This window comes from Caloenas nicobarica, chromosome 1, assembly GCF_036013445.1.
Source record: "Caloenas nicobarica isolate bCalNic1 chromosome 1, bCalNic1.hap1, whole genome shotgun sequence".
Lineage (NCBI taxonomy): Eukaryota > Metazoa > Chordata > Aves > Columbiformes > Columbidae > Caloenas > Caloenas nicobarica.
Window position 1 is genome coordinate 142,062,239 of NC_088245.1, and position 23,296 is coordinate 142,085,534.

A 23,296-nucleotide genomic window follows, 5' to 3' on the forward strand; every position below is an offset into this window, starting at 1 on the left:
AATACGCAAGTGTACGAGCTTCCTGCCAAGCTACTTCCCTAAATTCCTGCTCCCCCACAGTGAACAAGAACACTGTTTTATTTGCCAGTGGGTTTCGGCCACAGGCAGTCTCAACCACCCCGCTCCCTGCTGGTACGGGCACACACAGCCCTGCATTAACACCGACGGGTCGGCTGGAACTGGCAAGGGGTGGTTGGGGGCACCACCGGCCCCGTGTAGGGGGCACCCCCTGCACGTGGGACAACCGCCCCCTTCACACAGCACTTTGCACTTGGCCCCAGCGCAGCAAAACGGAGGCAACTATGCTGGGCTAGGACATACAGTTTTGCCCTGGGGGCTTCACATGAGCGCCCCCCGAGATGTGGGGAGCCAACACGTGCCTTCCCCCAGCAGGCAGCACAGGCAGGGGAGGAGAAGGGGAGAGTCAGCGTCGGGGGGATGCAGCACTCGCCCCTTTGGCTGCCCAGCTGGCAGCAGCCGTGCCTCACATCTAACATGCAATTTGCACCCCGGGTCTGATTCCCACCGCAGCTGGGAGAAACCACATCCCCTCTCCACTGGCTGGGTTTTCCTTTCCATACGGCAGTGCCTGGTGTGCCAGCCCATGTCCTTGTCCTTAAAAGACATGCTTAACCACAGGCAAGCAGCAAATCCTCATCCACCAGCCACCGGCCGGGAGGTGCTGCAGACGGACAGAGCGCTGCCAATCCCAGCCGTGCTGGGATAACAGGGCTATTTTTTTCCTTTTTTTTTTTCCTCTTTCCCCACCTCCTTTTTTTTTTTGTTGTTTTTTTCTTTAGAAGGGAGTGCAACCAAAGGCCAGTGGTTGTGTCCATCTGCGCCCCTCTCTGAGGCACGTTGGGGTGAGCCGGGGCGCAGGGAGGGTCAGCCCTGCTGCTGGCTGTGCCGCTGTCATCGGGGAGGGAAACCAGCTGAATCCCAGGGCTGGGGGCCAAGCAATGAGGCAGGCGAGACAGACCGGATTTAAATGAATGGGAGACCATAAATGATTTCAGAGAAGCCGTAGTAAATAAAGTGCCGGCCCTCAAGGTGGACGTCCTCCTTCCTGTAGGGAAGGGTGAAGGAGGGAAGGCAGGGGCCCTGAGAAGGAGAATGGGCAGGGATGGCGGACCCCAAGCCTGAGGGAAGGTGCCCATCACTGATCTCCCCTTGGCTGTCAGAGCGGCCTTGGGTTATGGCTGTCGCTCCCTGCCTGGTCAGTGCCACAGGAACCTGGGCACCTGCGCTGTCTCCAATCACCCCTTCCCACCCTGAGGGGACAGGCGCAGCCCTCTGGCCTCCCACCTGCTCACGCACCCCCAAATGCATCCCCCCTGCCCTGCCCCACTCCCCCATGCTGCCCTGGGCCCATTGCACAGCCCTCTTACCACAGCCCCACAAGCTCAAGCAACACCACCTGTGTTTTCATTCTTTCCCCTCCTCACACCATCTCTGCCCCCGGCACCAGAGCCCCCCATGCCTGCTCAGCAAATGCTTTTGCAACGCGCAGTAGCCCCCTTCCCATCCTCCCACCATCCCCTCCGGGGAGCCGTCAGAGGAGAGGCCCAGGCGGAGGAAAATGAATGAGGCTGTCTTCAGAAAGCAGCTGCAGATTCCTGGGGGATGCCCAGCCCGACCTGGTGCAGGGTCATTGCCTGCCAGCACCACACGCTGAGGCCCGGCTTCCCCCACGTGCGCCCCAAACCTGAGGGCTGCCCTGACCCGCAGCGCTGATGGAGGGACATGGGGCCCATGAGCCTCACTCCTCCCACACCATCGCCAGGACACCAGAGGCCTACACTCCTCTTGTCCCTGGCCGTGGGGGATATACTGGAACAGGTGGAGTCTGTTCGCTGCACCCCTCATTTATTATTTTGTTTTCAAATGCCACATCTATCCAGGTCAGGCTTGCTGTTGTGCTCCCTGCACTGATTTTGCATGTGCACGGCTGAATGGCGGAAGCTGCGTGGCTTTCAGCACCTCTGCCCACCTGCTTTGCTCCAGCCCCACCACCAAGGGCTCGTGACCTTCTGAGCCTTTTGCTGTTGTAGGACCAGCCCACAGTGCCCTGTTCATGTCTCTGGTGGACATGAGCCCAGGGCAGCCATATCTTTTCTATATAGCACCTTCACCCAGGAGAGGGGCCAGAGCAGGGCTTCTGGTGTCATGGCAAATATGCTACCTGCAAGTGGGCAAAAAAAGGACCCTTCTCTTCCTTGTGGCTCTCAGCCATATGAAGGCTTAGGGCCTGGCTCAGACAACCAGGAATACCTCTGCCCCATTCAGTCAAGCTGTCCTCAACTCCAGCCCATTACTGCCGGGCTGAAGGGCTGCACCCAGGGCCTTGCGGGGCTGATCTTGCGCAGCACAGCAGCAGCAGCAAGTATCACAGAATCATAGGATAGTTTGGATTGGAAGGGACCTTCAAAGGCCATCTAGTTCAACCCCTCTGCCATAAGCAGGGACATCTTCAGCTAGATCAGGTTGCTCAGAGCTCTGTCCAGCCTGGCCTTGAATGTCTCCAGGGATGGGGCATCCACCACCTCTCTGGGCAACCTGTGCCAGCGTTTTACCACCCTCATTGTCAAAAATTTCCTCCCCATGTCTAGCTTGAATCTCCCCTCCATGGGCTGCAAAGGTCGACTGTGGGATCATGGAGCAGCAGGTCAGCTCTAACCATACTCAGAAGTACCCAAGTACTGCCTGAATTGCCACTCCTTTTGTTGCTTTAAGAAATCTTCCCCTTTGTGCAAATCCCTCCTCCCTCCAGTCCTCGGCTATACAATAGCTATTTTATCTTGGCTGGAGGAATTTAATGCTAGTTTCAACCAGCCCTCTGAGCCAGGGAGAGCAGAGAACTCTGCATTGCTGTGCCACAGACGGGAGGAGGTATCGGTCCCAAGGCTACCCTGTGGCTGCCAGCATGGCAGTGATGGTTATCTGTTTGCTGACTGTCAGCAAAGCACAAGGAGGCCTCGAATGACCAAGCGTGCACAGCCTGGGGCACTGGGAGGGTGTTTCCTCCAAAGGAGGAAGAGAGAAAGGAGTGGAAATAGCTTAAAAGTCGGCCAGATGATGTTACCTACACCCCCTGAAACCTAGCAAGACACTTTTTCCCATGACTCCAGGTCCTCTTCCAAAACAAACCTAAACCTTGAAAATATTTCCATACCCCACCCTGCTGCTTTTATTCACTTTCTAGTTTCACTGTTCCCCTGGCTCCCCAAAATAATTTTTGGATGGGGCTAAGACTTTCAGAGGGTTTTCTTTCAGCCTAGCAAGTGATCTGGAAGGGATGTATCCAGTGCAACACTGACCTGCCAGGGGCTTCCCTCTCCACTCCCAGGGGCACGGTCCCCACTGAACCAGCTCAGAACAAGGCCCTGTAGAGGAGGTCTGGAGCTGGACTGAGAGCCCATGGCACATCTGCTACCACAGCTTTCAGACTCAGTCCCACCACAACTCTGTGCTCTCTGTTATTTCAGACCATTGCAAAGCCACTGTTGAAAGTAGCCTCCAGCTCACAAACTTGTCATTTGAACCCCTCCAGAAGACTTCCCTCCTACGCCTTCAGCCCCACATCTTTCCTGGGCTGCCTTCTGTCTCTCTCCACTTGCTGACTGCCAAGACTTCTCTACCTGGGAGCTCTCTATTTCCTGAGGCTGTCTGGGTGCGTGGAACACGGCCTTTGCCATCCCCAGCTCCCCTGAAGGACAAGGGACCCATGCAGCACAGCCCAGGGGTGCTCCATGATGGATTGGTTGCTTGTTCACCTAACTTCTGGCTCCAGCTTCATGCGCTCCACAGAATGGTGCTCCTGACCTCCCCTCAGTGGTAGGGCCTTTGCCATGGCAGGGACCGCAGCAATGGGCAAGCCCCCTCTTTTGCACCCCCATCCCCAGGAGGTGATTTGGCTCCTGGACAGGGCTGATGGACTACTCAGTTGTGGCTCTGATTTGCCCTGAGGGACACGGTGGGACCTTCTGGTCCTCTAGGACCTGTCTCCCATCCACCACTGATGCTAGACCAAAGCAGACAGGTCAAACAGCCGTGCTGTGTCCCTGGAAACAGAGCTGGTGGCGGTGGTGCGTTGGGGGTGAGGGGAAAAAAAGAAAAGGGGATTGGCCCAAGAAGGCACTGATCAGGCTGAGGAGATGTGCACATCCTGCTCTCCTAAATGCAAACCATGTCTTTGGTAATCCCATCCACCTCTCCCCTCCTCTCCTTTCCTCTGTCAGGCCACCAGTGCACACAGCCCCCTTTCTGCTCTGGAATGTGTTCTCCGAAACTTAATCTCGGCACAGGGCTCAGGCCAAATCCCCCGACAGATTCGGCCCCATGACAACCCCCTCCCACCCTGCTTCAGAGCTCAGCAACTCTCCCCTCACTTTCCCTCACCTCCTCCTCCCACCCAGCCTGGCCTAAACATTTCATTCCTGATTAATGTATCAGTGACAAGCCAATAGCTCTTGGCTTTAGAGCAAAGCCAGCCCCCACTTCGCACAAACATCTTCCCTTCTTCATTTTTTTAAGACTTAGCCCCAAACTCCCCCTTGCTGGGAAGATGAAGCCCTTTCCATGCCTGGGGCCTGTCCCTGCCAGGGGATGGCGGTCTCCTCTGCACGCACTTGCTCCACCAAAAACTGCACGGGTCTCTGAGGAGATCAGACTCTTCATTGCCTAAACAAGGGTGGTCTATGCAGAGCCCCCCCCCAACTCTAAGCAGGCATGGGCTGCCCTTTCTCAGATGCATCCAAACACAGCACTTTCTCACATTTGAGCATAACATCTGCCCAAAACCAGACGCCCATAAGAGAAGTTCCCCACTCCAAGACACCCCCTCTCACGCACACACATCTCCTTGGTCCCTCGCTAATGCCAGAGGGCAGCAGTGAGGAGCATGTAAGCTCGAAGATAGGAGCAAAGTCCCTCACTCAGAGCCACGGCTTAGAAACAAGGTGGCTCATTGCTGTCGTGCCACTGTAACCAGGTAGGAAGAGGACAATGCTCTGGAAAGGGGGAGCACACCCTCCTGGCATCAACAGCAGTGGTAATGAATACAGCCTCCTGTCCCTTAAAGACAAAAACCTTGTTACAAGCGCTTTTAGATACTCTGCTCTCCTGTATCTGCCTCCTGCCGACTTCTGTGCCTTCTGTGCCTGCCTGACCAAAGGAGGACAGCGCAGCCACTGCCTTCAACATCTCCATGCAGCCATTCTACCAACATCCCTCTCCCTCACCTTGCATTTCAGCAAGAGATCTTCCCAATGGCACACAGAGGACCATCAGCCCCTTAATGGGGGTGCTCAGGAGCACCTCCTCGCCAAAACCACACCAACCTTTCCTTACTGCGAGCTCATGACCTGGTACTTTCGTTATGATGAACCCAGGGGCAACACAAAAAAATGCAGGATGCACCACAGCATGACCAGGGCAAAGGACTTCACTTTCTGTGGGTCAGGAAGGCAGCAAAACTTAGCACACACTGACCCAGCACTGGCAACAGCCCTGCAGCAGCCTAGGCTGCGGTTTGGCCATCAGCACCAGCAGGTAGTTTTTGGTAACCTCAATCAAGACGTCAGCAACCAGATGGAGCAACATGAGGGCTGGGGAACCAGCCATGCACACAAACCACATCGCTCAAGTCTTTCCTGCTTTTTGTGGTCTGGCAAAAACTGTCACTGCAGGACAGGTCTGCAGCCTACCATGCAGGAAAACTGCTTGGGTCATGGCTGGGCCACATGACAGTCACTCCATGATTAAAAATGCTCCGAAGTGGCCTAAGCCAAAGGAGCATGAAAGAGTGGGTGTAGATGAGCCTCCCAAGACAAGAGTGATGGCCGCTGCCATGCAGTGGAAGGCAGAGGACTATAGTTACTCACTAGCTAATGTGACCACTGCGGGGACACTGGCAATGGCTCCTTCAGGCACTCGAGCGATGCACTGGTATCGCCCCACTGTGAGGTTGTTGAGAGCCGCGATGACAAGTTTCCCTCGCTCGATGTGGATACCCAGCACCTCGTCTGATCCAGCCAACTCCTTCCCGTTCAGTCTCCATGTGAGGTTCACTCTGGGGGGATCCACCACACACCCCAGGCTGACTGGGCCCCCAAGCTTTTGGACAATGGAGGCAGGTTGCACTGTCACCTGCAGAGATTCACCTGCACAAAGCGAAAAAATTGCAATAAGAAAGCTTTGTGAGACTCATTAAAAGAAAGGATAGAGGAAAAAAATGTAGGGCTGGTACATTTTGCATTCCCCATAGCTTCTGCTGTGCTGCACCTTCCCCTTAGCTGCCCACACACCCACCCCAGTGCTCTGAGATGCACACCAGCCCCATTTCTGCTGGGCAGCACTAGACAGAGATGTCCAACTCCAACTGTGAACCCTTCTCCTCTGGAGAAGCGTTTGAACCTAGACCATTGGTCAAGGCTATTGAGGAAGCAGCAGAGAGAGAAAACCACTTTGTGCTTGAGGCACTGCTATGCTAACCAGCATCAAGGCAAAACAAACAAAATGGGTAAGAGAAACTCACTCAGTCTGGCAAAGCAGCTAGCGGCTGCAAGGATGAGGCATGAGATGGGGAACATGTGTCTCTTCTTTCCACGTGTCATTGCCATCCCATGCGGCGTGTCCTGGGGCAGAGGCGCCCAGGGAAGGGTCCCATAAGCTGCCTCAGGGGATGTAGTGGAAGCGCGGGAGCAGATTCCTGCAGACAACAAGAGACACAGTGGATGAAACTGTCAGACTTCCCTCTGCTTTCCAGCCCTACCTGGCTTCTCTACCAACATCCCTAAACTCCCAGGGATTCACCAAGCTGGTGGCCTGAGCAATTCTCCAGCCTCTCCCCTAAGCATGGTCACAAGTCTCCCAAGATATCTCATCCTCAGCCCTCAGTACAGATCTACCTGTGTGCGCACAGGCACATATTCCCCTTCCCTGTTCCAGATTCAGCACAGTGAACGCCTCTACTGTGCCAGCAATGCACACCAGGCAATTCTCAGGAGCAAAACACAAACATTTCCAATAAAGTTTCACTGGCAATATTCACCAAGTGTTGCTGCCACTTCCTGGCCATGTCTGGAACATATTCTAGCTTGAACACAAAAGTAAATGAGTAGGTACAAGTCCCGAGCTATATGAAAACAGAGGTGATCCCGCAGTTTCAGAGTCTCTTCCTGAGACGCCGGCCACGCTGCTACTGGGCATGCCCATGTTTCAATCCAGATGGGACTCCTTAAGAGATGTGAAAGTTTCTCAGGGCATTTCTGCAAGGAGTTATTCTGAAATAGAGGGGACAATTCCAGGAGAAAAGAAATGTCAAGTTCTAAATTCATTTAAATTCAGTGCAGCAAGCTGAGGGTGGATTACGCTAATTTGGCATACTACATCTTTCTTCTAAACTAAGAGAGCCAACCTATGGAAATATTTCAGATTAACTGTTCTGCCAGAAACACACTGCCTATTTTGAGTTGAACTACCCTGTCCAGACAAACCACTACATTCATATTTGAAAGCATCAAAAATCTCAAAAAAACCTGAAGCCACCCATCACAACCCAGGTTGCTGTGAAGAGCTGCACACTGCAGCAGCTGTTTTGGAGAGACTGTCGTGAACAAACACTAAAGCAGACAAGGCAGGTCAGGAGGATTAAAGATTTAAGTGGCTGCACCAAGAAACACCTTGGATGTCAGACTGAATTCAGCTTCAACCAAGGGAAAAGGGCTGAAGTCAAGGACAGAACTCCCTCTACGGACATTGTAACGCAGCTACAGGATTTGAGCCTCCTTCAGCTGCAGCACCAAGAAGATGACCTGCCAGTCTTGAAGGCATTTCAGAATTGTTCCTGTGGCATGTCCGCACTGGCAAAGGAGAAGTCCAAACCAGCCATGGCAGCCAGCCCAAACAGCAGTTATATTGCCTGCTCTCCCCGCAGACATGCAACAAGCTCATTAGCTGCAACCATTACCCTCAAGAACACCCAGACTCTGCAGAGCCGTATTTCCGACTTCCACAGTGGTCGGTGATTGAGCCATCACCTGTTTGAGCATGTCCTTTCCACAACCATCTCAGTCAAAAAGAGGGGACGAGTCCCTTCAAACATAACCTCCAAAACTAAACCTTCTATCTCCTGAAGTAGACTCCCCATGACTCCACAGACTCCCCATGAGATGTTTGGCAAGTTGTTCATGGCAAGGCTGATTACTGCTAGCAAGGAACCACAGCGTTTGGGGAAATCTCACCAAGATACTCTCAAATGACTTTGCTCGTCCTCTGGTGACAGCAAAGGTACAAGAGTGCAGTGCAGCATCAACATCCCTGGTTGGCTGTGCTGAGGTCCACATGGTGACAGCAAGAATCCAACCAGCCAGATGGCACGCACCTCTGCAAATTGGACTGCCCTTTGGACAGCCTCACAAGCTGTGCCCTTCCCCCTGCCCCAGAGCACTGCTTGGGGGAGAAGTCACGGAGGAGACGTTCACATGAAGTTGAGAAGAGAGAAGACAAAGAATAGCCACCCCTGAGCTGGCGATTTCAAAAGGAAGCAACGCCAAGTAAAGTGACCTGGCTGGAGCTTCGCAAACACCACAAAGAGCATCTTTGGGTGGCACTTTGCAGGCCGACATGAGCTCCCTCAGCAACCTGCCCAGCGGGCTCAAGGCACGGCAGCTCCTTCCCAGGAGTCTCACAGCCACGGTTGGTGTGGCCATGAGGCCAAGATAACAAGCCCTGCTGAGTAAAAGCTCAGCATGGCCTGATGTGGCTTGCAGGTGGCCAGGAGCACGGACAGAGCTTGGCCATCAGACGTCAGGCTAGGCAGCCAGAAAGATCAGCTACACTCCTACTCTAGCTACTGCAGCCCACAGCCCCGTTACATCTAAAAATCCTCTGTGGGCAACCTCCAGTGCCAAAGTGACAAGACAGCAACTTTCCTTCCAAGCACTGCATCCTTCTTGGTATCACTCTTCCTCCAAGGAGAGAAGAGACTCCCAACAGTATGTTTTTGAAGAGTTTCCCCAATCAACCAGCACATACTATTGTACAAGATCCTTTAGCTATTGACTTGGAGACCACCTGAGTTACTCAAGTTCATTTCTCCATGTAAGACAGCCACCACAGCACACTTCGTTATGCCACAGACATCTCGGGCAAACCACTGCTGACCACGGCCGTAAAAGTGCCCATGGTCTGTCTGCACCAGAACACGCACTGTTGAACACCACTGATATGCCGCTAATTACACTCATTTGGAAAGACTTCGAGTTAGTTTGGACTTAAAAAACAGGTTTAATTTGTACCTCACACCATTGGGGTTTCTGGAGATAGAAAACCTTCTACCAATGTAGAAGAAACATTCTGGGGCAAGGACTTAACGTCTTGTTCCTCAGTGCTGGAAGCCCACAGAGCAAAGCTGACTCATTCCCCCTTATCTGGATGGGTTTGGCAGCGAGATGGAAAAATGTTGGATGGGAAAGAGTTGGTCCCTGGAGCCCATGCTGTGGGAGGGGGTAGGCAAAGACATTCTCAACCAGACCTCCCTGCAGCTCTGTGTCGTGAGGAGCCTCTGGCCAGAAGGGCAAAGCCAACGGTGCAGAAGCATGTAAGGGACCCTTCGTGAGCTGGGACCACCCAGGCACATCGATGCAATGACTAAACTGGCTGCCCCCAGGTCTGTAAAAAGATGAAGGGCAATAGGTGGCAAGAAAAAAGGGGAGATAAAAAAATTTGGCCACGACACTGGGCAGACTCAAGAGTATTGAGCAGAGACTGAGGAAAGAAGGTGTGTTGCAACAAGTGTATGGTACCTCCCCAAGCCTCCAGGCAGAATATGAGCTCTAAATAGGGACATGTGGCCATTTCTTTCACAGCTGAGTGAAGTACAAAAAGTAAATGGCCGGCAAAAAATAATGAGGAAAACGAATGAAAACATCAGTTCCAAAAGAACTATTAGGATCCAGGGCCAGATTTTGAAATTCCACAATTGAAGGCAGATTTTCAAAAGCATTCAGTTCTTGACATGCTGAGCTCTCCTGAATAGGCAACCAACTTATTCCGAAGCCTAAATGGGAGCTGACCCCTTTTGAAAATGCTGCCCTTAAGCAGCCTGCAGTCGTGCAAAGCAAGGAACTTTATTAATCAGGCAGCTTTCGATCTGCTCGGCGTCCCTGCAAATCCTGCCAGAGCGGGCTGCAGCAGGAAAGGTGATAGAGATTGGGAGCGGAGCAGACACCAGGCACCCCGGTTGCCTTCCCAGAGGCAGCAGTCCCGGGCAGGGGGTTGTTCCCGGAGCTGCAGGGCTGCTGTACTGGGAGACATGGGGCTGTTTTACTGGGAATCACAGGGCTGCTGCACGATGGTGTCCTGCTCTGCTGCCTCCTCTCCCCAGGGCAGGTATGCTACAAGATACCCCTACTTGCCGACACTTCTGCATCCACCAACACAACCAGACTTAAAAGCTTCTGCTTAATTGCTATTTGGGAAAAGAAAGAGTTAAAAGTCACTTCAAGAGTTTCGATGGGGGAGGGAAAACAAAAAAAATTATTTGTTTATTTATTTTTAATTCTTTCCTGCCAGGTTAAAATAACAATTTCCTGTCAGTGAAGCAAAGGCTCCAAGTCCCTTTCAGACGGCCCAGTAAATCAAAGGAGGGGCCATTAGAAGAACAAAATTAATGAGAGCTTCATTAGATATTGGGGGGATGGTGGGGGTGTAAAATCTGTCGGCTCGGCTTCCCACCACACACCAAAGCCCAGCGCAGCCCCAGCTGTGCTGCCGCGACAGAGGGCACTGCACAGGGAGCGGAGAAAGAAAAGGAAAACTAGAGGTGAAGATATAAAAAAGAAAAGTGTGTGCGTGTGCAGCGTGGGGTGATAAAGCTGGAAAGGAAAAAGGGGCATGAATTAAGCACAGGCAGCAGGAGAGGTGTTTTCTGATTAGAAACTGAAGGTTTTACTGAGGAAATGCTGCCCACAGCCCCAAGCCCCCCTCCTGCTTAACAAGGGCCGGCCAAGCAGCCCTTGTTACTGCCACGCTGTCTGTGATTTACAAGGCTCCCAAATAAGAACCAGCCTGCGCCCCGGCTCCGGGGCAGCATCCCCGCACCGCACACCCCAGTTCCGTGGGCAGGCAGAGGGGGAAATGCAGATGCAGAGTGGGAGACGGGGCAAACTTGCTGGTGCACATGAGGGTGATTCGGGGTTGGGGCAGGCGGTGAGCCCCCAAGCCTCCTCTTTGTGCAGGGAGGAGCGGCGGGAAGGGGCTGCTTTGCACTAAGGGAAAGGCTGCAGCAACTCAGGTCCAGCGACCAGCTGGGGACACCCTGGGTGACTCTGGAGAATTCACTGCAGCTGGTCTCTGTTTCCAACGGGTCAAATAGGGACAATGATACTCCCAGTGCTCTGTTTTATACATCGAGACTTAAGCACTTCAGAAAAAGCAACGTCTTATACAGTAGAGTGTGCCAATTTTACTTGTAATCTTTAGTTTTTAATGGAAGACAGTATTTTTGTTGTTGTTGTTCCACAGAGCTTAACATACTGAAAAATAAAACGTAAAAGAGAAAAGAGCCACAGTACCCCTTTGCTTCACAGAAGGGGGAACCTAAGGTCTAGAAGAGGAAGCCAGCCTGCACCAAGGTTATATAGCAAAGCAATGGCAGCGCTGGAAATCCAAAGGTCTTTGACTGGGATCTCATCCCATCAGGCAAGTTGTCCTTGGATCTCAAATCTTTTGCATCCCGTCTGAAAAAAGCCACCACACAGCTGTATAATCCTGCAGCTGAAAAAATACTGTCATGGTGATACGTCTGAGCAGGTCAGCTGCAAAGTTCCCACATGATTCCTGGGCGTGGAGGGCAACCTGGGCACCCCTGACTGTTTCCCCCCAAACCACCAAACAATAACATCCCAGAGGGCAAAATTAACCTCTACCAATCCCCGTCCCCACTTCAAAGTATTAATTTCACACTGTTAACGTATACTCACTCTCTCTGAAAGGGTTTGGAAAAGGAGAGGCTTGCAGCAGGAGAAACATTCCCCCTCCCTCTTAACAGCACGAGCATCACAGGGCGATGGGGGTGCAAATGCCATAAGGAGAGACAGGACCCCAAATAGGAAGCAGGTGGTGTCAGGAGGAGGTAGAAAGAGGCAGCATCCAATGTCATACCACCATGTTTCAAGTCAAGGAGGTAGCACAGTGTATGTGAAAACAAGCATAAAAGCCTGCCCGCTTCCGTCTGTAGCACTGAAAGCTTCTGACTTCAGAGTGCATTAGCTCTGTTAACATAGCCCTTGATTAACTGTGTGAGGAGTTTCCCAACCCCCTCTTCCCTTTTTTAAAGTGATTAAGCAAAAAAGGCTCTTTTACTGGCTACTTGTGAGCTCAGTGAGTCCATCAAGAAGCCACAACAGAGGAAGACTGGGATAAATTCACACGCATATTTGGGAGAAGGAAAATGTCCAGAGCAAAACCTGGCATGGCACCACCACCATGCAGATGAGTGAGTCACCTGCAAACTACAAATCATGCTTGGGCACTGGGTAACCCTAAAAAAGAACCACAGATTTTCTCCAAGCATGTCCTGAGCAACTCAGTGGCAAAAGACACCTCTCTAAAAAATAAACTAAGCTCACAGGTAAAATTGTTCTTTTTCCTTGAACAGTACTGCTCATGCAAATCAAACCAGCAATGAAACAAATAAAACACACAGTGATTTTTGCACCTTTTTTTTCCTGTCTTCCTCAAGATGAAGCTACTGCTCTGGGCAGCTCCTTGCCACAGCAGCCTGTGGCATCACCACATAGGTGACAGGGTGTGCTGGCTTCAAATTAGCAATGTGATGCAGAGCCTTCCCATTGCCCGTCTGACTTTTGCTCACACTCACGAGGACGAAATGCCTGCAGTTTCTGGCACCTCTCCATCCAACAGTTTCTCTGAAATGAGCACCACTTTCCAGCCGACACTGATCAGACTGACTTCACTGAGCAAACCCCTTCACGTCGGCATTTCGTCAGCCAGTGAGGCTGCTCAAAAAACGAAATGCTGCCCTCGTGCCAGGCATGGGCTCCCCAGTGTCACGGCAGTGGTGGCACCATAGCCTCGGGGGATGCCTGCAGCATGGTGGTCCCAGGGTGGCTGGACCCACCAGCCTGAGACAGCCCTGCTGCTGGCGGGCCAGGGATGTGAGGATGGCCTTGCCCCGCAGGATACACCTCCCTTTTTCTGCAGCTACCACGAGAAGAGCCCTGTGCTAAAACAGAGTACGCACGCCAGCTTTCGCTGCCCTTTGGCGTGCCCTGAAAACAGCTCCAGCCCTTGAAAAGACAAGGCTAATGCGTAAGAAAGAAAGAAAGAAAACCCGCGTCTTTTCTTCAATATCGTGCTCCCCTCATGCCCTAGACACTTAATTTCCCTCCTTCCCCCCCGGCTTCCCCCTCCATTCTGAGTAAATTCAATTTGACAACCCTGCTAATTGGATAAACGCTGCTCCCTACGCTCCTTTAAGGCTGCCCGCTTTTCTCTCCTTGTTTTTGGAGGGCGATTGTGGCTGTTCTTTAACATGAATTCCATCTGCTTTATTTCTCCTCTGCCCATTCAAGACCCCTCCTGAATATGTATGAGGGGCTGCACCCCCCCACCCCCTTTCTCCTCCATCCCACCTCCCTCTCTCATCACTCCCCCCATCCCTCTCCCTGCCCTCTCCCATTGCCCGGGACAATAACCCCCCAAATGCCCCCTTCTCCCACCCTGGCCCTTTTTGCTTTAGATAAACACAGGCAGTGTCAAGTGTGAGGAGGGGGGGGGAAGGATGGGGTTCAACTGCCAGTCAAGCCCCGGGCCCTCAATGAAGCCCGGAGGCCTACCCTAATCTGCTGCATGCTTGCCATATGGGAGCTGTGTTGCCCTGGGAAACACTAACAGGCAGAACGGAGCTTAATAGAGTCCATATTCATTGTAATGCAGTGAAATGGCTCGAGGGACTATTGCCCCTTGGGTCTGTTTTCATTCTTCTGTTCCCCCTCTTTCTTTTCTCTCTCTCTCTTTTTTTTTTTTTAATAAATTTTTTTCCTCCCCTCCTTCTCTCCCCTCCCCTTTTTTTTTTTTTTTTTTTTTTACTTTTTCTTCCTTTCAAAAGGGCCAAGTGCCTGGAGAGCTCTAATCTGGAGAGGCTGGGAGCTCCCCAAAGGGCCGGACAGTGGGGCAGGAGCACGACGGGGGAAGGGAGCGAGGGTGGAGGTGGTTGTGGAGCTGCAGGAGAGGTGGAGGGCAAGAGGAAAGTGGCAAGTAATGAGCATGCAGCCGGCCAGCTGTCAAGATGCTCACAATGCTGCTTTGGGTGCAAAGAGCCCGGCAGCCAGCGCTGGCACGGAGGCTGGCGCAGGGTCCCCCCGGGGAAGCACTCGTCTCCCCTAAGTGCCCCCGTCCTTGTCTGCCGAACGCGACACAAGCGACAAAAAGAAAAAAAAAAAAAAAAAGGAGAAGGGCGCAGATGGAGCGTGCTGCACAGCCTCTTGAGAAACAAAGTGCACCTAGGAAACAGATGTTGTTGCTGCAACAAGCCCAGAGCTGCTGGCTGCTCTCTGGCTCCTTCTCCCAAACGCGTGAAGGGGGGAAAGCGGCCCTGCAGCAGTTGCTGGGGCTGCCCCTGCAGCAGGGACAGGGTGCCTCTCCGGTCAAAACCTTTCAGACCAATTTCAGGCCCAACCTGTGAGAGCTGCTGTAGCTTTAGACCAACTTTTCCACTGCATTCCCCGTTCTTCTCATCCTTGATCCACCTGTAGACTCCCCAGCCTCCCAGTTGATTTAAAGAGCCGAGGACTCCCAAAGGGAGAGCACATCTGCAGTGCTTACCGAGGGGTACAGGTCGTGCATGCAGGGGGGTTAAGCATCAAATATCAGACAATCAGCAGAATTGCTGGTATCAAGGTCCTGTGAGACCCTGACCAAGTGTACACAGGGCTGCAGCTCAACCTACTCTCATGCCAAAGTTGGCACAGGGAGAAAGAGTCAGGATGCCCTCAGAAAACCACATCAATGTAGCCATGCATTTGTGGAGATCAGTTACCTACTCTGGAGTGTTTTCAGTCCGCCTTATGCCTGCTACAAACTCAGCTCATGATGCAGCAAGAAACTGTGACTTATCTGAGGCTTTGCAACATGACAACACTGCATCTTCGAGGTGAGAAACACTGCAGAGGAGGCAGCAGAAAAGGGGTCACACATGTGATGTGAAAACACACCTTCAGTCTTAAAAGCAGGGGATTTACTGCACTGTATTACTTGCCTGAAGCATCCTATCTCTTGCCATACAAAACCAATACCTGCTTTATCATTCACATCACAACCAAGGCCAGAGATCAGTGTCACAGCTACAGATGCCGTACCAAACACAGAGTGAAAACCATCCCATGTCCGAGAGACTTGACACCACTGGCTAGAAGGGTTACTCACTTTAGGATGTTTGATACAAGCAGTAACAGAATTTATCTATCTACACCTTTTCCTATTAGCACACAGAGGCAAAGTATGCAGCAAGGATCTGGGAATGAGGGAGAGGATGCACCTGGGCAAGGGAAGCCTGAGGGATGGCTCTGCAGGGGGCTGATACTGTGGGACCCGCAGGAGGGGCAGTGAGCGCTGGGCGATGCCTCTGGCTCCGGTCTGGGTTCTACTGCACTGAATCCTGCACAAACACCAGCCGAGTGTCAGGTTGTTCCCCCGTCTGTCAGCAACTGCAGCGGAGGAGAGTGCCGGGAGGGATGGGCAGTTCCCACCAGGAGCCGTCATCGCGCAGGCACATATGTGCCTGTGGCTAGTTTACACTAGTCAGGGCACTGCTTTTGTTTTTCCCTTCTCATCCTTTCCAAACAAAAAAAACCAACAGACAACTTGAAGCCTGAGGTTTAGGCTCTAATTGCCTCTTGGGTTATGGGGAGGTCAGAGAGGAGGCATGCCTGGCTGACGCTGGGAAAATGATGCCAGGCAAAAGCCCTGTGAGGTACCAAAGGCAAGCGGGGAATGAAGGTGGCAGAAAGGAAAAAGCAGGAAAATTAAATTGAGATGGGACGGTCAAGAAAGAAGGAGAGATGGGGGAGTTGGGATTTTGGCCAATTTCCATAGGCATTTGTCCCCACTGCTCCAGGGGCTGGGCAGGTGAGGAGCAGGCAATGCCATGGCTCACCTGCCAGGTGTGAGCCCAGGCTCAAGCCCTTGCCCTACTTTCCTCAGAGCAGGGGCTGTCACCTGGGACTGACACGTCACCAGCAAATCTCCTTCTCCCCACCTGCCACTCTTCCACTTTGTTTAAACCTGGGTTACTCATGATAGCAGGAAAACCACTCCCGCTCTCATCAGAAACTCCATCCTGCTCCAAGTTTAATCAATACATGCACTTCCGTAGTTTGCTCTGATCGCAGAGAAAAAGCATTTTTCCACGGGAAGAGCAGGATGCTCTCCTCCAAAGCTGTTTTTGCCCGTGTTGCTTCCCCCACAGCTCTTGGGGAGCACATACACCCAGCCCCTACACCGCCCCCAACCACAGGACACCACCACACTCACCAAAGCAAGCATTTTACCATTGATGTGGCAGCAATGCTATAAATCCCGCATCCTACACTACCTAATATCACCCTACCACCTCTCTGCAGCCAGACCAGCGGTCAGGAACGGGCCCCAGGGAAGGAGGACCACAAATCACGGCAAAGGTGTGACACTGAGCTGCCCTGAAGAGCCCCATCCCTGTATTATTGTCTCTGCCTCATGATGGGGTCCAGCTTGCAACAGGACAGACAATAAATATCACAGTGTCCATTCATGCTGGTAACCACCAGATGAAACATGCTTCTCTCTGAATGCAGAATCCATATAATACAAACCAAAGCACAGAGGAGCAGTATGCCAGACAAACACCACAGGTCAGCATCTGCAGGAAGCACCACAGGAGTGCCCGAGAAGCAGGAGGCATTTCGGTGTGTCCATCAGCTATGGCCACCTCCAAACAGGGTCTCAGAACTTGTCACTCTCAGAGCAGATCATAAGCCAGACAGACTGATGCTTTTTGAGAGTGGTCCCCTTCTTTATGTGCTTAAACATGAACCCACCTTTAAGTACCAAATTAAAAATATAAATAATTGTCTAGGAACAACAGAAAAATCTTGTCCGTGTCCAATTAGGAACAATAATAGATTGAAACAAAGAAATAACTAAACAACAACAAAAAACCACCCAAACAAACAAACAAAACCCCAGAAAGCCAACAGAAACTGCCAGTGACATTGTTAAGTCTTCCTTGGAAGCAGTTGCAACAGGGAAAGAGCAAAGACTTGGGTAGCTTTCCCAGCTCTTAAGCCTTCTTCCAGCATGTATTTGAAAAGCAGGGGCACCTACAACAGTTGCAGTAAAAAAAACCAACCAAGCTTATATTAAATACAAGCCAGTGGCACAGCAGAATACCTGCTAAAACAACGCAGCCAGAAGATCATAACAGAGGCCTTGATTCTACCGCCTCCAAAATCAGCCTGATCTTTGCCATGACTTCAATGGGAGCAGGCCTAGAAACTGAATTAACAAGCACGAGGCTAGTTTAACACAGTTGACATCAAAATCCAGAAGAGCATACAAAAGAGACCGGACAAAGTACTCGCCAGTAACGTCAATACAAAGTTTAATCCCCAGATGGCTGGCTTTAGAGACATCCCCATCACCACCATAAAGAGAAACTGCCTTCTAGTTTGCACTCCTTTCAGCAATGCCTTGTTGCTGGGATGCAAAAGAGCACAAGCCCATTTTTCTTGTCCTTTGAAGATGGCATTTAAAAGTTGGGTTTATTTTTTCTCTTTTATAAATTTGAGAATAAATGGGAGCTTTTACTTTCCATAGCTGTCACTTAAATGCTTTTCACTAACAATAATCGTTTTGGTTAAGGGAGCAGGTCAAAAGCCTCTAGGACTCTCTGCTGGGACAAATTTCTCCTGGAAGACATGTCACTACTCCAAAAAACACAAGAGGAAGCTCGAGGCCAGCAAAACAAAGGGACAGAAATGACTGCCCATAAAAAATGCTCTGGCTGGTGCCAAATGCCTAGGTGGGGCGCAGGGTCTCGGTGCAGACTGCCAACACCCAGATGGGCTGAGCCACGGTCCTCATTCATGCTGTGACCAGCAGCTGCTGTGCTGCTCCAAAATCCCATGAGACCCACCTGGAGGTGAAAAACGATGGGAAACACACATGCAGCAGGGTCTTGGGATAGGTGACAGACTTCCCCTTGCCCAGAGATGAAGAGGGGACTGTTGCATCTCTTGGGGTTTTTTTCAATGTTGTGTCTGCACATCATTTGCCCTGTTTATCACCCCAGCAATAAATACACCTTGTGGAAAACGACAGCCCAAACAGTGACCCAAATGTGAGCAGGAGATGCAGCAAGACCTCGCATCACCCTGCAGACACAGGCAAGACTAGCCCCTGGGTTCTCCCTCTCTGCAAGGGGGATGCTCCAGGACCAAAGGATGGGGAAACACGCTGCAAAGGCACCACACTGCTGCCCCACAGCCTGGGAAGGGAGGCTCACCTGCCCTCACTCCAGCCCGCCGTCAGGACACACTGCTGACAGCCGTGGCCAAGCGCCTGCACCCATGTTCGATGTGACCACTGTGCCAATGCCCACCAGACAGCAGTGCCCATGCACCCACCGAGGGGGCACAGCACAGACCCATCGTTGCCTCCCCCCTCTTTGCCCTGGCCCATTTACACTTGCACCCGCACTGAGAAAGCGAGCATGGAGCCAGAGGCATCTCCCCAGGCCCTTCACACAACAAGCACCAGCAGCAATTCCAGCTGCAAAGTTTGCTTTCCTTGACACACAGTTTACTTTCTCCATTCCCCCCGCATCCCGCCTCTGCTACTTACCCCTCACTCCAAAAAGGCTCTCTCAAACAGGCTTAAGCTTTAAACAAATAAGGGCCTGGAAAAGCAGCAGCCTGCTCCTGTTTCCCTCCCCACCACCCTTGCTCTCCCCCTCTCTTGCCGCCTCCAACTCTGAGCCGCGGCGCAAGCGGAGCTGGCGAGCGCCGTGCAGGCATAGAAAACAAACACATGGAGCAGAGCCAGCTGTGGAGCCGGGTTTGGCATACGCTGTTTGTGAAAGGAATAAAAGTACATGGGAGAAGGGGGAAGGGGAGAAGGGCGGGGGGGAAGTTGGGGGTGTCCCGGCCTCAAGGGGAGAGCGTGGCTCCTGTACAAAGCCCTGGCATGCACCCACCGGAGGGTCTGTACGTAGGGGTGCTGCTCCCATGTCCTGCGTGGATGTTGAGGGAAGAGACAGGCTTAAAGCAACATTTCTCGAGCTATTTGGCATCACACTCCCCCACCCCTTTCCTAGCGAGCCAGATTGTTTTTGCACACGCTTGCCCCCCCTCCCAGGCAAAATTTGTGTGTTTTGACGCAACACGTGAAAAATAAGTACAACATTTTTACCTCCTGGGGCTTGAAATTCTACCCCTCTCTTCCTGAAGGTTTCTTATACCCTGTGCACACTATGCTCCAGGAGCCCACAGTGCAGCAAACAGTGACCCAACCTCCCCATCATCTGTGGTGAGATTACACACTTCGAGGGCATGCATTCACCCTAATCCTCCTCCTCAACATCATCTTTTTTTTTTTTTTTAAATTTCTTCCCTCCCCTCTCAACTGTCTCTTTCTAGAACGGTTTCAGACAAAAAGACCCTCTTCTTACACCCAAGTTCCCAAGGGACATCAGCTCGGGTATTATTCTGCCGTCACCGGGCCCATCTAGCCCTGGGAATGGTACTGGTGTTCTTTAGGAACAGATACCTTGGGCCTTACATCAATGTTGGATCCACACAGGTTTGCTTCCACCTCCCTCTTCTCCCCATCATCTCCAAGTGAAACGAAAGAAGCTCATGCACTTTGCCTGGTTTGAGGCTGAATCCAGCCATTTGACGTGGTTTGCTTGTGGTTTCCACCCAAAACCATAAGCCATCCCAGGTTAGCTTGGAAGGTCCTCAGCTGTGTTTGGAGGCAATATGAAAACCAGCAGTGTCCTGCCTGGTCTTGGACATCGTTCAAAACAGGCCAGCAGCTGGACAGATTAACAGTCCAGGTTTACCACCCAACCATCTGCAGGTATGTTTTCACCAGTCTCATTGCCACCCCTGAAACACCGCAAGATCTTTCCCTTCTCTGGGCCTGCTGTTAACACCTGTCCCACAACATCGCTCCAAACTACCAAAGGGACAAGAGAAAATATCTGGATATCGCCTTTCCTCTAAAAGACATTATGGACACCTGATTGCAGCCAAGGAAGGTAACTTACCTTGGAGAAATCTTCCAATTGCCTTTTTGCTTTTGGGTGGAATTTACTGGGGTGCCAAAAAAAAAAAAAAAAAAAAAAAAAAAAAAAAGCTGTGGATTGCTGTAAATAAAGCGTTGCTCGAAACCAACCAACCACTCTGATTTCTTTCCTTTTGGGGGCAAATTAGGCATTACAAGACAAAGAGGGTTAGAAACTCTTAGTCACAGAGGTTATGACACCACATTTCTGGAATCGCTTATTAATCTGTTGGACAAATCATATCCCTGCCTCGTGTGTCAGCTTCCCAGGTTGCAAAAACAGGAATAGCAAATCCCAGCTGGTACAAGCACTAACCAGATAAACATGAATCAGAAGATTTCAGATTCTGAGATGAAAGGTGCTAGACAGGTATGCAGTCTTATTATCTGTACTGGTTCCTGGTAGCCCCAGGATTTCTGGAGTAGTAAAATGCAGATGTCAGCATCCTGGGAATAAGGCCTCAGTAACTGAACCAAGCAAGGAGGGGCAGGTTGATTACAACAAGGGGAAAAAAATACGAATTTGCACCACACAAAATATTGTGGTTAAGGGAGACATCAACAAAGAGATTATTGACAACAGAGAACAGGATAATTCGGTGGGGTTTGTCAGACTAAACTTTCTGTAATCACAGACTCCAGGGAAAGTGTTTGTCAAGCAAACATTCAAACATGCAGCTGCCAAGAACTAAGTAAACAGAGAAGGAGAAGTAGCAGAGTCCATGTGGCACCATTTGCAAAATGCCCCATGATCAGCTGTCCCAGGCCAACTGAGCCCATCAGCAGGCACTAGTCAGCCAAGGGGCTGAGCTACTACAGGAAGACCGACCACCAAGTTTGATGAACAAGGAGCCAATTCATGCCTTCAAAATATTTTCACCTAGCCCAGGATTTGCAGCCCTGAGTAGGTGCGGGTACCAGCAGCCTGTGTGGGTTCAGTGGACACTTTCCTGCAGCTCATGCGCAACCACCTGGGCAAGGGAAATGAAGCCAAATGCCAGGCTGAAGGGAGTCCTCCAAGATAATGATCTGAGGGGAAGTCAGCTGATCCCAGCCCTGAAACCAGGGGCTCTTGGTGGCACTGAGCAAGTGAAGGGAAACACCAATGTTCTGCTTCCCACCCAAGTGCCTATCCATCGGTCAGTGCTTCCCACCCATGGTTTGGCAAGGCTGTGGAAAAGGGTCCGCAGATGACTTAAGGGGGCCAACAAAATTCAAGAAAAATACCTAAGTTCAGACATGCTGTGCCCTAAGCTGTGCGTGTGAAATTTCCAACTAGGTCTACTGACCTCCATGGCAAATCATTCAAGATTGCGCATGTAAAAAAAAAAAAGCTGAAACCCACCACAGGTGATCTTCTGTCCGCATGCTCCTATTCTCACCTACCTCATCCTGATGGGTGGCACCAGAGTGGTGTTATGTTCATTTCCTACAGATCAGGCCACTCTTGGCTTTTTAGAAAGAAGTGTGCAAGACACAAGGCACGTTTCAAGGCCAGCACTGGATGTATCACTTGTCTGTTAGTCACTGGCCACTGATGCACCTACAGCAGTGCTGCTATAACCACCCCTTGGCATGTCTGGGCCCAGCTGCACTCTGTGTAGGTGACCAAAAATTCACATGCTGCAGCCAAAGCTGCTGGGAAGAGGAAGTTTGTGGTCTCCAGCCCAAAATTTACTACCATCTTCTTTGGAGCTGAAGATGGTGTTTACCTTCAGGACGTTCATGGGGGAGTTAGGAAAGTTATCTCCCTAGCTGGACAAAAGGGACTGTGAGAGAGCCAGAGAGACTGCTGGTCCTCGTGAAGAAGGGGCTGCAGGTTTAGTTGCTGTGAATAGTGACTCCACCTGGGTTTACACAAAGGGACTTTATGCATTTTATGCATACGGCATTGGTCCCCTCGCACTCTGAGGGAAGACTGTGGTCTTCACAGGAGAAACCCATCCAGATTGAAGAGGCTAGATCTCCTTACCAACAAACAGTCCACCACCACAGACCAAAACCCTGGGTTTTTTTGAATCAGAAGGTACATGACCTCCTCTGGAGTCCTGAAACAAGTGCTGCAAGTATTTATGACCTGGAAAAGATCTTAATGAAGCCACAGAGTTGCTTTAACTTTCCCTTCTCTGCTCCCCTCCTGTATTCCCCACCCTCAGTTTGCTACCATTCAACAGCCCTGGGGCAACTAAATCAGCAGCCTACACACTGCAATATTTATGGCCCCAGGCAGTCACAAATATAGCAGCATATGCCAGTGGAGGTTTCCCACCCCCCCATGCCCTCCAACAATACAATCTCCTTGTACAGGAGACTGGCTCAAAACAGAGAAGAAGAATCTCCCAGCGGTCCACAGGACAACCACAAGCTACCCAGGGTTGGGGCTTGCTGGTGCCCGGGTCCCAGCAGTGCAGGACTCCTTTGGTCAAAGGACAAGGTGTTTCCCAAGCTTCTTGCACATCACAAGGCAAAAGTACTCCCTGCTCCCCGAATGGAAACAGCTGAAACAGGGTTCAGCAGCGTCCCAGATCCCACCAGGTGCCCCTGGCAGGGCAGGAAACAGCACAGCAGTCCTGACCCCCTGCAGGGAGCATGCTGATATTGTTGTTCGAACAGCAACTGCACTAGTTCTGGACCCTCACTGATAAACAAGCCCAGATTTCTCATCCACCCATTACGGTTTCCAACAAGAACCTTTGACTGTCATTAGCGCTTAGTCATGACAGCAAACTTTGGCTTGAGACCATTTAGGTCACCTGGGCCATGTAACATAACAGAGCCCCGGTTTAGGTCCCAGACTTTGGTGTTTCCCTGCATGGCAGAAGTGGGACAACGAAGGGTTAAACCTGGTATAACCTCAAAAATTGCTCTTTGCTTTCTGAAGCAAGAACATCTTTGGCAGGGTCCCCATCTGGGAAATGACATCCCGTCCCCCCTCACTTCCCCCTCTTCT

The 23,296-nt window shown here is 51.4% G+C and overlaps 1 protein-coding gene across 4 annotated transcripts in view; it reads right to left on the reverse strand.

The window, feature by feature from the left end:
- BOC (BOC cell adhesion associated, oncogene regulated) overlaps window positions 1-23,296 on the reverse strand; it is a 57,054-nt gene that overhangs the window by 18,597 nt on the left and 15,161 nt on the right. For 3 of the 4 annotated variants that reach the window (XM_065630349.1, XM_065630347.1, XM_065630346.1), the window contains exons 1-2: window positions 6,536-6,696; window positions 5,883-6,161 (exon numbers count right to left, since the gene is read on the reverse strand). In XM_065630349.1, coding sequence (XP_065486421.1) covers window positions 5,883-6,161; window positions 6,536-6,620 — 364 coding nt within the window. In that variant the 5' untranslated portion in view covers window positions 6,621-6,696. Of the gene's footprint in view, window positions 1-5,882; window positions 6,162-6,535; window positions 6,710-23,296 lie in introns of those variants that run through there. The other variant, XM_065630350.1, reaches the window with a different exon arrangement.